At 38.5% G+C, this 15,308-nt stretch overlaps 1 protein-coding gene across 1 annotated transcript; it reads left to right on the top strand.

Annotated features, from left to right (window-relative positions):
- The first annotated feature begins 57 nt into the window (after positions 1 to 57).
- LOC144655872 (acetyl-CoA acetyltransferase, mitochondrial-like) lies at positions 58 to 13,920 on the top strand. The gene is made up of 15 exons (XM_078516045.1): positions 58 to 143; positions 236 to 283; positions 1,742 to 1,859; positions 4,294 to 4,389; positions 4,829 to 4,929; positions 8,219 to 8,311; positions 8,960 to 9,010; positions 9,672 to 9,773; positions 10,155 to 10,206; positions 10,828 to 10,923; positions 11,655 to 11,768; positions 11,990 to 12,054; positions 12,459 to 12,548; positions 12,708 to 12,775; positions 13,247 to 13,920. Exons 1-15 carry the CDS (start codon positions 87 to 89, stop codon positions 13,365 to 13,367), a joined length of 1,272 nt encoding a protein of 423 aa, XP_078372171.1. The 5' UTR covers positions 58 to 86; the 3' UTR covers positions 13,368 to 13,920.
- The last annotated feature ends 1,388 nt before the right edge of the window (positions 13,921 to 15,308 follow it).

Raw genomic sequence — 15,308 nt, 5'->3', positions numbered from 1 at the left:
TGTGAGTTAGGTGAGCCTGCGATCTAACTACACGTCAATTATTGGTTGAAGTTTACATGAAGTACTAACTGCATTGCCCGGACAAAATGGCGAGTTCCTTGGTGGCTGTGAGGTTTTCCAGGCTCAATATTTCAAGATACTTGGTATAGTTTCTGATTAATTTCCACAGTTTATTAATTATGTGGGTTTTAACTTATCTAACATTTGGTTTACGGTGCATGCCTTTGTTTCCCAGAGTCGGAATGCGTCCAGAAAGTTTCTGTCTACAGCCTCGGGTTTACACGTGGGTATCTTTGAATTGCTTGTGTTTGAAAATATTTACAGTAACTTATCAATATTTTAAATCAGTCAAATAACATAGCATTTTTGCTTTTTCTACAAGAACAAATAACATTTGTTTGTCTAGTATCCACACTTTTATTTAAGCCAACTTTGTTTGCTTAACCGCAAGTTTAATAAGACCTAATAAGGATTCGATTGATGATTTCGAAAGATTTTGCATCGTCATTCAGGACGCGCATTGTTCTTGCTAATGGTTGTCAAAACTACATGCCGTTCTCGAACATATAGCTATTTGCTCAGATTAGCTATACATTTGTCAACAAATAATTTTACAAGTATATAAAACAAGAGAAGAGGCTTCTCTAAAACAGCATTATAAGCTTTAATAATACATGTACATATGGGTGGGTGTGAGGGAGGTGTGTCACAAGCAACTGAAATGTTATCATGTGAAGAAATTTGAAAATTAAGAATCAAAATGTCTATAATTTAAAGTTCAATTTGGGTATGTGTATAAAAAAAACTCTTCAAGTTGATGATTTCTTAAAAAATTCATATTTGTCAGTCATTGGCAGTTTTACATTACAACTTTTACATTACAAACCTCATACCCCTTGAGGGGTGGTGAATGGTCCTTCAAAAACTGTGTGTCTTGCAAAATTTTAGCCAAATTTTTAGGGGTCTTGTCGTTTTGGATTTTTTCTTCCATTCCTTCTCGGTGTCTTGATTTCTTTTGCAAGGCTAAAAACGTCTTGGGCTCACAGAAAAGATATCAGTCTCACCGTCTTGCAAAGTATCACATTTACCATTTGACAGCCCTCCCTCGGTCTATCCCTCATGGTTTTCCAAATATATTTTTAATGAAACATCCTTCAATGTAGAGTCTAAACATTTAACTATGCCTGACATGACAACATGGGTAACCCACAGCTTCATGCACTATACACATCATTTAGTGATATAAATTTACATAGAGAGGAGTTCCCTATTTCTCGAACCATCAATTTCTGATAACTGATTTGTTGAACTTCGTGATATCTTGAACCAAATTTCATTTCGCTTAAGATTTGAAAAATCGGGTTCACAGTTGAACCTCCCATAGACAACCACCTCGAATATCAAGCTAAGGCTGGATCACTTATGAGAAGTGGTTGCTTAGAAAAAAAAACTTGGAAAAGTGTGTTTGACTGTTTTTTTTTTCTTTTGGCATTATTGATTTTGAACATTAAATTAGCAAAACAAAAATTATACAAGTTTTGGCATCTCAATCTGGTTTTGCTAATAGCTTGGAATTTTTGTACACAAGTAACCAGTATTATGCTTCACAGGTCCTGGTAGCTCAGCTTTATCTTCAGTATTGAACTTTTATAAGGACAAAAAAAGAATAAATATTTTTCATTGAGCATGGAAAGAGAGAGATTTTTTTTTGCTCTCACTCTCACTTCTTTCATTTTCACAGGAAGTAGTGATTGTCAGTGCAGTGAGAACACCAATAGGATCATTTAGAAGTTCACTGTGCAATGTTCCAGCCCCAAGGTTAGGAGCTATTGCTGTAAAGGCTGCAGTGGAAAAAGCAGGTATGTGTTTCATATTTGTTATTTGGCTACATGAAAAGTTGGAGTTGTCTTCATGCAACATGTTTCATGGGTCACCTCTAGGATTTTATGCAGGTTTTTTTTTAGATGAACCAAACAAGAGTCTGGCTTAGGGGTTAGGATTAGTGGGGGGGGTGGGGTGTGCGCTGGGCAAGGGGGGCTGCAGCCCCCCCCCCCAGTGCCAAAATTTTTCAGGCAAAATGCTAAGAATTCGGGCAACAAGCCAGAGAAAAAATAGAAAATATGTAGACAAATCCAGTGCTCGACACTAACGCTAGTACACTAGCCCAGGACTAGTAAAATTTCATGCTTGGCTAGTAAAGTACTTTCCTACTAGCCCATAGGCCGTTTTACGGATACGGCATTTTGCCCCCTTCGCATCCTATAATGCTTATTAAAATGATATATTATTTTATTGTGATAATTCCGCAATTACCATAATAAAAGAAAAAATATATATTATAGGATGCGAAGGGGGCAAAGTCATTATCCGTAAAACGGCCTATAGACTAGTAAGATTCGTGGAAAAATAAATCAACTACAACTCTATAACTTGGGAAGTTTTTCTCCCAGAAACCTTCATCAGGATCTAGTTTCCATAGCTTGAGTAATTTAAACCAGAGCGCTTGCGACCCACATCGCATACGGATTTATATCATACGATCAACTCGCAAACCTGACGCCATCTTGGAAAAGACCCTCTGTCCTCGCTTCCATGACACCCAAAAGGGACCTGGGAGAGAGCCATAATAAGTCGGCCATCTTGGGGTTTTCGCGCGAGCGATCGCGCGAGCATGATTTCAAGCTTTTGTAACACTTTACCTACAAGAAAACTGCCTTCAAGGGCCGATAATCGTGAGCCAGATTTACATTGTTCACCAGAGGACCACACACAGCATGAAGAGAAAAAGAAGTGTGATCCACGGTCAAGAAATTCTTAACCGAGTTGGATGATAGCATCGTTGCTGCGTCTCAGTGAAGGAAAGATGTACTTGTGTGGACTCAAACAAATATAGTGCTAAGAGATTAGCTGATTCAAACTTGGCTGTTTTTATTTTTTTAAAGGGGAGGGGGGGGTGGGGCTAGTGACTTGTCCTTGTGGGCTAGTGATTATCTGTACCTACTAGCCAATTGCCTAGTATCCAAAAAAGTTAGTGTCGAGCACTGAAATCTCAAAATTACAATCAAAACGAATTATATCAACAGAAAAAGTATTGGAAATATACAGAACTTTGTGGTTCAAAAGTCCAATTTTCTCATTTATCTGCTTTTGTTTCCTTTTGCCAATTGCTATAATCATGTTTGATTTTCTCGGAAATTCTGCATGATTCAGCTGCAAATTATCAGCTTTTTCATAGCTTGAACGTTTGCGCGCGGTGGACCCAGTTTAAGGCCTTGAAACAAAGCTGCGATACGGTTACAAATGTAATGAAGCTTATGCTTTTGACTCAAATGAGCTCAAAACTTTCAACAATATGTTTTAACCCATTCATCCCTGAAGGTTTCACACATTTTAAATAACTTTCAAGTGGGGGGAAAACAATGTAAATTGCCTCCCAAAAATACTTTTATTTTTGCTGAACTAAAGTGAATAAATAAAATATTTCCAAAGAAAAAGGATTCAGTGCATTGACATCTTTGGGCAATGCCACAAGATTAATTTAAGAACTATCATTTTCTTTAAGCAAGCAGGCAAGGTTTGTACACAACTGTTATCCATTTCGTATGCCTGTTTATTCGGCTTTCAACCCATGCCATTTTTTTTCGGGCAACAAGGTCTCCGGCCCCCCAGATCCGAAGGTGCCTGTACGCCTATGAGGGGACCACATGCATATTAATTATTATAATGAGGTTAAATGCGATTTAACCAAGTTAAATAAACAATTTAACCAAGTTAACCACAACGAGTGAGTAGTAAGCTGTCCTGGTGGTCAGCGGTTACTAGCTCTTGTCAGGCTCAGTGCTTTGTAATCTCGGACATGACAGCGTGGTGTCAGGTCTTCGTTCCATGGAGGGTTTTCAGGGATGTTTTGCGAGTTTTTCCCCTCCCTCCCTCCCTTCCCTGCTTCTTGTTATTAGTTATTCATTTTTCCACTGATCAATTTAATCAGTGTGACGGGTGTCTGTGTGTGGGGGCTCATGGCTGTTTTGTTGGGATTGCCAGCCTTGGCAGCTTTATTCTATCTGGGGAGGGCCAGCTGACCTCAGTGGAGGCCCTGCCGGGTATCCCAGGCACCCTTCCTCCATATTCACGAGGCAGGGGTTAACTTTATGTTTGCTCAGGTGTTACACTTGTTACCATTCATCACTCCTTTTCTTTTTCAAATGATCAAGAAAAATCAAAATCATAATAATACATAAGGTAAAGTAAGATGTTAACAGATATTTGAAATCTTATCTTTACCATTTTATTTAGGTATCAAGCCAGAGGATGTGCAGGAAGTTTATATGGGAAATGTTTGCACAGCTGGTGAAGGTCAAGCTCCCACAAGACAGGCATCCCTTGGAGCAGGTATGCATGTTATGACTAGGGTTATATGTTTAGGATACCAATTGCAAATTTGAAAATAATAGTGAGTCAATTATTTCAATACATGGTAGCTAATATACAATCAGCAGTTATGTAACTGCTTGTAAAAAAAAAAAAAAACTGGACAGTTCCTGTAACATTGGTTACTGGTTACTGTAGCTTCTAGTCCAAGCTCTAAATACTAGCCCTCCCTTACTGGTTATCATTTTACCTAATTTTCAGAATACAGCAAATTTCAGGAAGTAAAGTGGCAAAAAATTAATGGCATTCATCATCATCAATTCTTTTCTGCCACAGTGTCATACTGGGCATGAGAAATTGGCTTTGGTGAATCACACACTTTTAAAAGCGTGGAGCTGTCTAGGAAGCCAAGGGCACTGTTTCTTTTTCATTATGATATTGTCTATTCACATATCTCCAGGTATACCAATATCAACTCCTTGTACCACAATAAACAAGGTGTGTGCATCTGGAATGAAGTCCATTATGATGGCAGCCCAAAGTCTTGCTTGTGGAAGTCAGGTTTGTATTATTATTATTCATAACTAAGGTGGGGATGAAAAAGAGGAGGGGCAGGGAAAGGGGAAAAAATTCCTTCCTCTCCCCCTCCCCTCTCCAACCCTCCAAGTTTATTATTTTCCTTAGTGGCCATTTGGCCACCGACTACTCAAGTTTGGTCGCCAGTGAAAAATTTTAGTTGTCAAATTAAGCTCACGCTCTCAATCCTTCTTCTCAATTTTAGTCGCCAGGCTGGCGACTTTGGTTCCAATTAAGTCGCCAGCTCCAAAAATTTAGTCGCCATGGCGACTAAAATGGTCTTAACTTGGAGGGTTGCTCTCACTAGTCTGTTGTTGTCACTACCACCTCCCTAGTTCCTAAACAGTTTTTACTCACTTCAGGCTTTCTTGATCATCTTACCAATCCAGTATGACAGCTAAAACACTCATTCAGAATATTCAGCACTCGCCAACCCAAGCTACAGAGGCTTAAAGGGTTTGTGTCACGGCTGAGTTGAGTTTATTTTACAAAAGTTTTGCCAAATACTCGCTATGAAACTTAATGTTTGCAAAAGAAATTACTTCTATGGATCTAAATGACAAAACCAATTAGCTTTATTACAACCAAATGTGCCTCCTGTTAATTATTATTTTAAGTTACAAGCATATGAATCTTCTTCGCTTTTGGCCATCTGTACCTTCTTTTGTATTTGCTGTGTTATTGAAATGTTCTGACCTTCACTTGTTTAAGTGGTTATTTTTATGTTTTTCGCCGAATTTGGCTAAAATCTGTGACACAGTTCCTTTAAAGTGCCTATGAAGTAAAAATTAATTGATGCTTATATGAAAGGCTTTTACAAATAAAGAAGAATGGCGTTTACTGTTTTGAAAAATCTTATTTCGTTCAGTAGATATTCAAGTTTTTGTGTTATGCAAATGAGGAAAGTGATGACGTCATAAATTGTTCCAGTAAAAGATTGCTCACAAAATCAAGGATATCTCTGAAAATATAACATTGATAGTTTTGAAACTTGGCATCGGTAGTGACCTTCTTCAAAGGTTTAAGATGGCTCAAACGATGATGTTACCATGGCAACACTCTTGGTTCCAGTCTCTTTCTGTCATAAACCAAATATCTCCATTTGCAACCCTTAAATGTGGGACAGAGGGTCCGGCCTGGAACACACATGATGCCCATATTACCCTAACTCTCCTCATTAGCTTGTTGGGAGTGGATCATCTTTGGTTAACCACAAATTGGGGATGTGAGTATTAAATTAAATAGGTATTTACAACAAAACTGTTTCCATGGCAACGGCACGACAGGTTTCATTTTGAGTCTTTTGTGGTGTACATTAATGATGCCAAGTTTGAAGAACACAGCTCAAATATTCCCAGAGATATTCTTGATTTAGTGCTTCATCTTTTTGTGGAACAATTAATGACGTCATTACTTTCCTCATTTGCATAATATAAAAACGTAAATATCTCTAAAACGAAAAAAGATATTGCAAAAACAAAAACGCCATTCTTTTTTACTTTGAAAAGCCTTTAAAATAAGCAGCAATTATTTTTTACTTCATAGGCACTTTAAGCATTAGTTAAGATGGTTTGTTGATAAACTGTTACATGTACAGTTACATTTTGTTGCATTCCGTTGAGTTCAGGTGACTTGCCTGCAATCTCGTCACTTGTAATTAAGAATGCTACAGAAAAAGACAAACAGGCAATTGTTATTGTCAAAAGCTTTACATTCAAAGCTTTCTTTTTGTCTTTTTGTCTCATATGTTTTCAGTAGTCAGGTTGTTTCTATCACCTCAGGAAAGAGCTTGTGATTTTTTCCCAAGGGGAATATAGAAAATGTATGCAAAATGGAAAGGGGAATTTTGAAGTTACATCCTTGAGACTTTTTTTATGGGTGGCAGTGGTGGCCAATTAGTTAGTACCTTTGTTCCAGATCAAGTGATAAAAGGTTTAGTGCAAGGTGGGGCCATTGCATTGTGTTCTTGGGCAGAACACTTTACTGTCACGCAGGGCTCGAAAAAGTGACTGCCTGTTGTCTGGGACAAATGAATTTTCCTCCTGGGCAGGTAACTTAATTCTTACTTGCTTGATGCACAAGGGCCCAGGCAAGTAGTCTGCCCACTAAATAAAAAATATATATATATAAACTAAGACAACCATGGCAAGCAAAATTTGAGAGTTGCATGTCAAAGTTTTTTGAGCCCTGCTCACAGTCCCTCTCTTCACTCAGGAAATGGGTACTGATGAGCACTGATAGGGCAATCTGACCAATTCCAGGGGGCTACCTGTCATGTATTAGCATCCCATCTAGGGGAAGTAGCAATACTCTTAAGCTACATTCACATTTAACCAGAAACATGTTAAGAATAAACATGTTTCAATGAAACATGTTTCACCTAAACATGCTTGTTATTGCATTGTTCACATTAGGTGTTAGTTTCAAACACGTTTCATGCCTGGTGTGTAATTTATGCGGTTTCACGGTTCTTGCATAAATCTCTACACTTTATTTAACCGTAAAAATATAGCTCGAAATTACAATAAAGTTTCCATTAAATCTTTGTCTTTCTGTCTATTTTCAAGCCCTTCAATGAAGCAGGGCTTTCAAGCGTTTAGCAAGAAGACAGTATTGTCAGAAATTGCGTTATCAGTTGAGAAGATAACAGAAGATTTTTATTTTGTGAAGTTTGTTTTTGCATTGCAATGCTGCGCGCTTGTAGCCGCCGTCGTAAAGTATCGCTTTATTAGCCCATATTTTAAATAAACATTTGGTCATATAGAAAGCCCAAATTTGAAGCTTTTGGGCACTCGCCTTCTCACTGCATGTCAGCCATTTTTAACTTGTTTAGTCTGATCATGACTGAAACTACCTTGTAAGGTAGTTTCAATCATGATCAGACCAATTAGTTTCAATCATGATTTGCGCAATGCACTGCCTGATGTGAACACTTTTCACAACGAAACATGTTTCATTCGTGATAAGACTAATCATGTTTCGGCCTAATGTGAACACAGCTTAAGTCACTTTGTGCTGCAGAAACCAAGATAAAGTGCAGTACTGCAGGGCTGTCATAAAGTTTTTAAGCACCCGTAGCATTTCGCCTGTACACAAGTGTAACGAAACACTAATCAACATCTTTACCCGTAACATCAACTGAACTCAACCGTAACAGGTGTTATGGGTTATGGCCCTTAATGACAGCCCTGGTACTGCGTGCCAGTTTGGTGTGAGTGTGCACTTTACCTCTCAAGATTTTAAAGTTCTAATGATCTTTACGTTCCCTTTTCAGGAAGTGATGGTAGCTGGTGGTATGGAGAGCATGTCTAATGTACCATTTCTAGTTGGCAGAGACGCACCAAAGTATGGAGGCCACATGATGGAAGTAGGTATCCATGGTCAAATAATAAGAAAATCTTATGGGACTTAAGGTTCAGTGTCTCTTGCATGAAATTAAATATTTTAGCGTCAATGAACCTAGCACTGCTGTGCTAATTGGGACACTGAAAATAGATAAATAAATGTTGTCATAATGTTCGCTAAAAAGGTAAAAATATTATTTACACTTGCTAAAAAGTTATAAAATTTTAAAGAGGAACCGAACGTTTTCGACTTGTTGTCATCATTGAAAACGTTCGGTTCTGTTTTAAAATTTTATAACTTTTTAGCCTTGTAAATAATAGATAAATAAATGTTGTAAATAGAACAGAAATTTGTTAAAAATCCCAACTGGCAGGAGGCTGACCAGTTGGCTATTTACAAAGCATGGAGGAGTTGAATTCGGGAAGACCAACCACAAATCCATCTAGTCGCAGGGATGTGGATTTGAGCCTGGGATCTCCAGGTTACAAGTCCAGCACCCTAACCACTAGGCCACACCTCGAAGTTAAGTGTTTAAATATTGCTTGCCTGAGTGATGGGCTAGTGAAGACCCCAAGTATTGTTATTATCAGTATTTTAATGTTTATGTGAACAGTTTTCGTATTACTTGTTATGTTAATCGCTTACGATACTGATTATTTTTCTTTTGCAGGATGGAATTGTCAAAGATGGTTTATGGGATGTTTACAATCAGATTCACATGGTGGGTAATAATGTACACCAAAATACAACACCAACTGAACTATATAGTAGCATTTTCATATGGAGTCTTAGGAGGCTCTCCATTTGTAAGAACTGGCCGGCCAGACTTGTAAGTTCAAGAACAGAATTACGTTGTTAGCCAGATTTCTCCTGTCAGATCAGTCAATGCACAAATGTTGTACACTGTTGTACTGATTTGGGTGAATATCTTGTTAAAAAGGTCCATTTTACATTCAAAAGTACCAGACCAGCCGGTCAGTTCTAACAAATGGAAAGCGCTTTAGACACCAAAACGGTCCATAATTGCATTCCTTGTGTACAGTTGGCTTATAGATCACCACGAGTCATCTGATAGGCGGAATGCTATACAAACTGACAAGATGTCCATACAGAAACTTGACAAATAATGCTGTTTTTGTATACAGACCTTGTCAAACATTTAAATAATTTAACTTAATTTCAAACTCACAGTAGCTCATATATAATTTTACAATAGTTTAGTTTTACAAATCTTAGATGAGGGAGGGCTTGAATGCTAGAGGTAGAGCTTGGCTTACAAGCTTTTATATATAAAATGGAAGTCCTGTCAGAAATCTGTCGTTATTTTGATCAGGTGTCAAGAAAATGGCAAACTGTTTTTTGGTTGTTCTTTCATTCTGCAGGGAAACTGTGCAGAAAACACAGCAGCAAAGCTTGAAATAAGTAGAGAGGAACAGGATCAATTTGCAGTTAGCTCTTACAAGAAAACAGAAGCAGCTTGGCAGGTAACACATCTGTCATTGCTTGTAATGTTTAATAAACAATTTTATAACTAAATAAATACTAAATAGTTAAAGTTGTGAGGTATTCTTTAGACTGCACAGCTAGCTGTTCTTTTTAGTCGTGGCAATTTAATAGTATTAGGTGGTAGCCACAGAAACAAATGGCAAAACTGTCTGATGAATGAAGATTAGGGGATCAACAAACCCTTAACCAATTCAGTGATTTTCTTGTCTTCTGTTTCTCTCTTGTGATGACTTCCAGCTACACAGGCTACAGGGTATTTAAACCAGCACATCAAAAACTTAAAGCAATTTGTTTTAGGTCTCTATTGCTTACTGTTAGCTAGAAAATTTAAGTACTGCTGTTTTGTCACATTTTTTTAGGCAGGGATATTCAAAAATGAAGTCATCCCAGTCACCATTCCTCAAAAGAAAGGTTTGTCCAGTCTTTTTCAACAAATTAATCTAAAACATTAAATAATCTATTCAGTGTAGCCTCTTTGATTCATGGCAAGAACAATTTAGCACTCATTGAAGTCTAGGAAGCAGGCTTTTAGCCAGGAGTTAAAACTTGGGAGTCCAAGATTTTTATAAAGCCAGACTTTGTCTCCATAGGAGGGCCTGAGGAGCATGCAAGGTGTTTTTCTGCATATATGAGTGCAAAGGTTCCTCAAGATTTCAAAGTTTGCTTAAAAACCCTCTGTATACAGTTATTCATATTAATATTCTCTGAAAAGTGGCCGTCCATAGGACTCCTGGACTCCCACCTGGCCAAAAGCCTGCCAGGAAGTCCATGTTGTTTAAATGCTATAAAATAAAGCACTCAGTGACGGTAATGACATTTCAAGATGCATCTTTTCAAACTGTTTAACCATTAAGTATAATCTCATTCAATTTAAACCTGATGAAAAAGTTCAATTCTTTGGGAAGGCTCCCTCCTCAAGTTATTTGTTTAGTGTGCAGATGTGCTTTCATCTAGGTAGTAGCGTGACTATGATTTTAACAAATTGTGGGAGTCAAATATTTTGGAAATTAATTTATTGTTTATCTTTTCTAGGTAAACCTGATGTGGTTTTCAGTGAAGACGAGGAGTTCAAGAGAGTTTCATATGACAAATTTGCCACACTAAAGCCTGCCTTTCAAAAAAACAATGGTAAGTCCCTTTTAGTTTACTAGCATAGTAAATCTTACCCATAGGGTACAATAATTTGGCAGTGTACTCAATTGCAGTAAAAATAGACGTTTTGCTTTCATTTTCTTTCAGTGTAGTTTGAGTGTAGCTCTAGTCTCTAGCTCCCTTCTTATGTAGAACTAGCAAATAGAAGTAAAACTGTTTAGAAATGTTATTTTTTTAAATGCATTCCTTGTGTACAGTTGGCTAATAGATCACCACAAGTCATCTGATAGGCGGAATGCTATACAAACTGACAAGATGTCCATACAGAAACTTGTCAACTAATGCTGTTTTTGTATACAGACCTTGTCAAACATTTTTGTTTATTAACTACTTCATCAAGTTGCAAAAAATAAAAACCTTTCACAGCCAACATTTTATTGCGATTTTCTTTGACTATAAGGTTAAAAACGTTTTGACATCTCTTTGGTTTCCCAAACTTTTTTGCCAATGAAAGAGCGAACAACCACACGTGCAATTTATCGACACGCACGTGAAATGCATGACTTCCTAACTTGGTTTTTGTTGGCCAAGCAACAGGAAAAGAGATCTAACGATGTCAAAACATCATCTAAAACTTTATCGGGTAGGCATGTTGCTTTTAACGAAAAGTAAGATGTGTATAGTAGCGTGATTTTGTATATTGTACAACACTTTTTTTGCTGTAAGAGTATTGCGTGATGTGTGACGCGTGACACTGTACTCTTCAGGAACAGTAACAGCCGCCAATGCCAGCACACTAAATGACGGGGCTGCCGCGCTTGTGCTCATGACCAGACAGGCTGCTGACCGGTTAGGAGTGAAGCCACTTGCCTCCATAGTGGGTAAGTGAAGCAGTTAGCTGAGTGGCATTTAAAAACTGATTTTCACCTGTCTGAACAGTGCGAATAGGAATACAATACGGTATACCTTTCCTAGGTTGGACAAGACTTAAGAAAATCTTCAATTCATCACCAAAATTTTCATAACTATTTAACACTGATTAGTGGCTTTACAAAATATGCTTTTATAGACGTGGAAGTAAAACTGATTTTGTGTTCTTCAGGTTTTGCTGACGCCTCCGTTGCACCAATTGACTTTCCTATCGCACCAGCAGCCGCCATGCCCAAGGTACATAGCTAAAATTAGAGTTTGCAAGGACGAAGAGCTTCCGGCTTTAACTAGGATGCGCTAGAGCGATCATGTTTCTTTGCTATTGTTGCTTTGATGGGTTGTGGCCTTCCTTGGAATTAACTGTTGTCAAGCGCGATAAAAACGGAGTGATGTAGCCGGTGCAAAGCGCGGGAAAACAGGCAACCAGTGCCAAGCGCGGGAAAAACCACGTGATTAGTTTTGGCTTGCTCCTGATTGGCTGATACGACAACACCTTCGTTCTGATTGGTTAGAGCACATCGCACGGGTTTAATAAACAAACGCAAAGCCAGAGTGAGCACAGTTCATTAACACAGTCATCAGGAAAAGCATTTTACTCTGTTTCCGTATTAACCTTAGTTTTGCTTTTGCTTGCTCCTTAGTTGTTACAACTGACTGGATTAAAGAAGGAAGATATTCACATGTGGGAAATTAACGAGGCTTTCAGCGCTGTTGTTTTGGCCAACATCAAGGTTTGTTTCACCTTGCTGATACCGCCGGGATTAATTAAATTACTTCCGTCTTCACAGTGGGCAAACTCGCAGTAACACTTGAGCATCTGCGAGTCTTCATATAGACTGAACATCCTCTTTTGATTGGTTGATATAACGATTTTTCTCTTCCATTTTCAGCTGATGGAGTTAGATCCTGACAAAGTGAATATCCACGGCGGTGCCGTGTCAATAGGTCATCCCATTGGGTGAGTTAAGTAACTCTGCCTTTGTTTATAAAAACGACTTGAGATAAACATTGCATGCGAGGAAACCACAGCTAGGTGTTCTATAACTGCAGCCAAACTTCCACTGACAGATACGCCCTGTACATACACCGCTTATGGGAGATCAATTGCAAGCCATCCGTTTGTGGGTTGAGTTCCAAGGCCCTAAATCAGCCCTTTAGACGTACAATTCTCCTTATATCAGTAATAGAAGCGATGATAGGTGCTATCAATGAGCGTGAGCCTTAAAATTCAATGAGACTTCAGTTCTCTCGTAACTCAGATGGGAATGTAAGCTGTAGGTTCAAACCCCCAGAGGTAATTTATGTGGAAGTAGTGGGGGAGGGGGAGGGGGAGCATTTTCTTTGCTTTCTTTTTGTTCTCGCTTCCGTCAGATTTTAACCAAGTATATTGCAGAACTCTTCCAGGTTGACCCCTTGTTTTATCTTACAGAATGTCTGGCTCGCGGCTAATATCTCACATGACGCACACCCTGCCCGAGGGAGCTCTGGGTCTAGCAAGCATCTGCAACGGAGGTGGAGGCGCGTCTGCAATGGTCATCAAAAGACTGTGACGTATTCAGAGGATTATGACATCATCATGAGATGCTGACGTCATTACAAGACTTTGATGTCGTCAATTTATTTATTGCAGTTTAACTGCCGACTAATGTGAATGGGAGGGGCTGGTCACTGGGTAAAATCATGTTCAACGGGGTGTAAAATTTTTAAAGTGAATATACAATGTGAACCCACTTATCAATTCCTTCTAAGCATTGTGTCCAAAGCTATAGTAAAGAGTCTTAAAACTTCTTAATCCTCTTGGTCACCAAATGAGAAAGAAACCTGAACATTGTGCTTTCAAAACATTTTTAAAGCTCGTGGTTGCCGGTCAGAGAGCCCTTCAAAGCAAACAGTCTTTTTTGACCAAACAACAAGGTTTAGGTGCATTTCTCCCTCTCGCTATTGGGCACCCTATCATAGGACAACTCAGTTTCAAATTGTATTAACAGACTGAGAGCCCTGTCGCCGTGTATTTACTTAAATTGCAATAAATGCAACAAATTTTGTTCTCTGAATCAGTGGAATAAAAAAAACTGTTAGTGTATAAACTCTGATTGTATTGCACCGCATTGTTTTTTTCTTTTTTTTTTATTTTTTTTTTTTTTACTTTTTTTTTTTTTTTTTTTTTTTATTTAAAAAAAAAAAACCCCCGTAAAAAAAAAAATCCCAAAAAAAAATTTTTTTTAAAAAAACTCTTTTTTAAAAATTTTTATAAAAAGCCCCGCCCTTTACAAAAAAAAAAAAAAAAAGAAAAAAAAAACCCACGGAAAAAAAACCTAAATCTCTTGTTTGGTAAGTAATCCAAGCAAAACCTAAAACGTGAGAATGTAATCCATTTCTATCCTCACTATGCCATGACATTGGGGCAGGAGACTTTAAGAATTTTACAAAGTCATTGCAGTTTCTGTAGCATGAAGTGCCTACAAGGAACACTACTTATCCCCCTGAATCAGCCAAATTAAATTTTGTACAACCTGTCGAGTTCCTCTAATATAGTTTGCCGATATTCAGTCCTGGGTGGAAAGAGGCACTGCAACAGCTAGGTACCGGTATCTTACCCGAAACACGACAACAACAAACAACCCTGACCTCTTGCTTCGGGGCCAAACGCTCTTACCACCCGGAGAAGCATTAAATCGCTTTACGACGTTCCCTTCATTACTGAAACTCCCCTATACCTTGGCAACATTCATCTTCTGGTAGTTTGTAGGGACTAGGCTTGGCTCAGTGCCTCGTTGTATACAGTTGTGCAGAACAAGTTGTCTTGTGGCAGCGCAATTTTTGCGCGCTTTGCAGCAAGTATAGTACGAGTATAGATAACCACTAAATTCTAAACTTGTGAAATGTATGACGATCATGATCAGTAAGGAAGAACAGTATGGGTACCAAACGAGGATTTTCAACTACTTGAGTGATAGCTGAACACTTGTAGTTTTATTTGAACCTCTTTGTTCAACGGAGACTGTCCACAAAGTTTTCTCCGATAGAATAGTTATGATCCTACAAAGGTGACGTTACACGGGGCGATTTTTAATATTTAAACGTAACGTTACAAAATCGTACAACGTTCAGGTTTTAAAAGCAGCTCAAATACCTGCAACATGTCGTAAATCTTTCAGCACGTCAAAATCAGTGATTTTTTGCCAAAGGTTAACGTTCTGGTCCAATGGCCCATCAGGCCACTTTCCGTAGAATTTAAAAGCGTTTAAGAATTAGGAGTATTTTTACTCCCCTTTGGATGGGATGCTGGTCCATCACAGGCTTACCCCCAGCGCGGAACCCATTTATACACCTGGGTGGAGAGGGGGTCAAGTGACTCCCCAGGAACACAACACAATGCCCAGGCCAGGGCTCGAACCCGGACCGCTCGATCTGGAATCCAGCGCGCTAACCATTAGGCCACCGCGACTCCCTTTTTCGCAATAGTGAAAGGAAACACCTTTTCTATTCAG

This window comes from Oculina patagonica, chromosome 6, assembly GCF_052425735.1.
Source record: "Oculina patagonica isolate OP01 chromosome 6, crgOcupat, whole genome shotgun sequence".
NCBI lineage: Eukaryota > Metazoa > Cnidaria > Anthozoa > Scleractinia > Oculinidae > Oculina > Oculina patagonica.
This window is presented reverse-complemented; position numbering and strand designations above follow the sequence as displayed.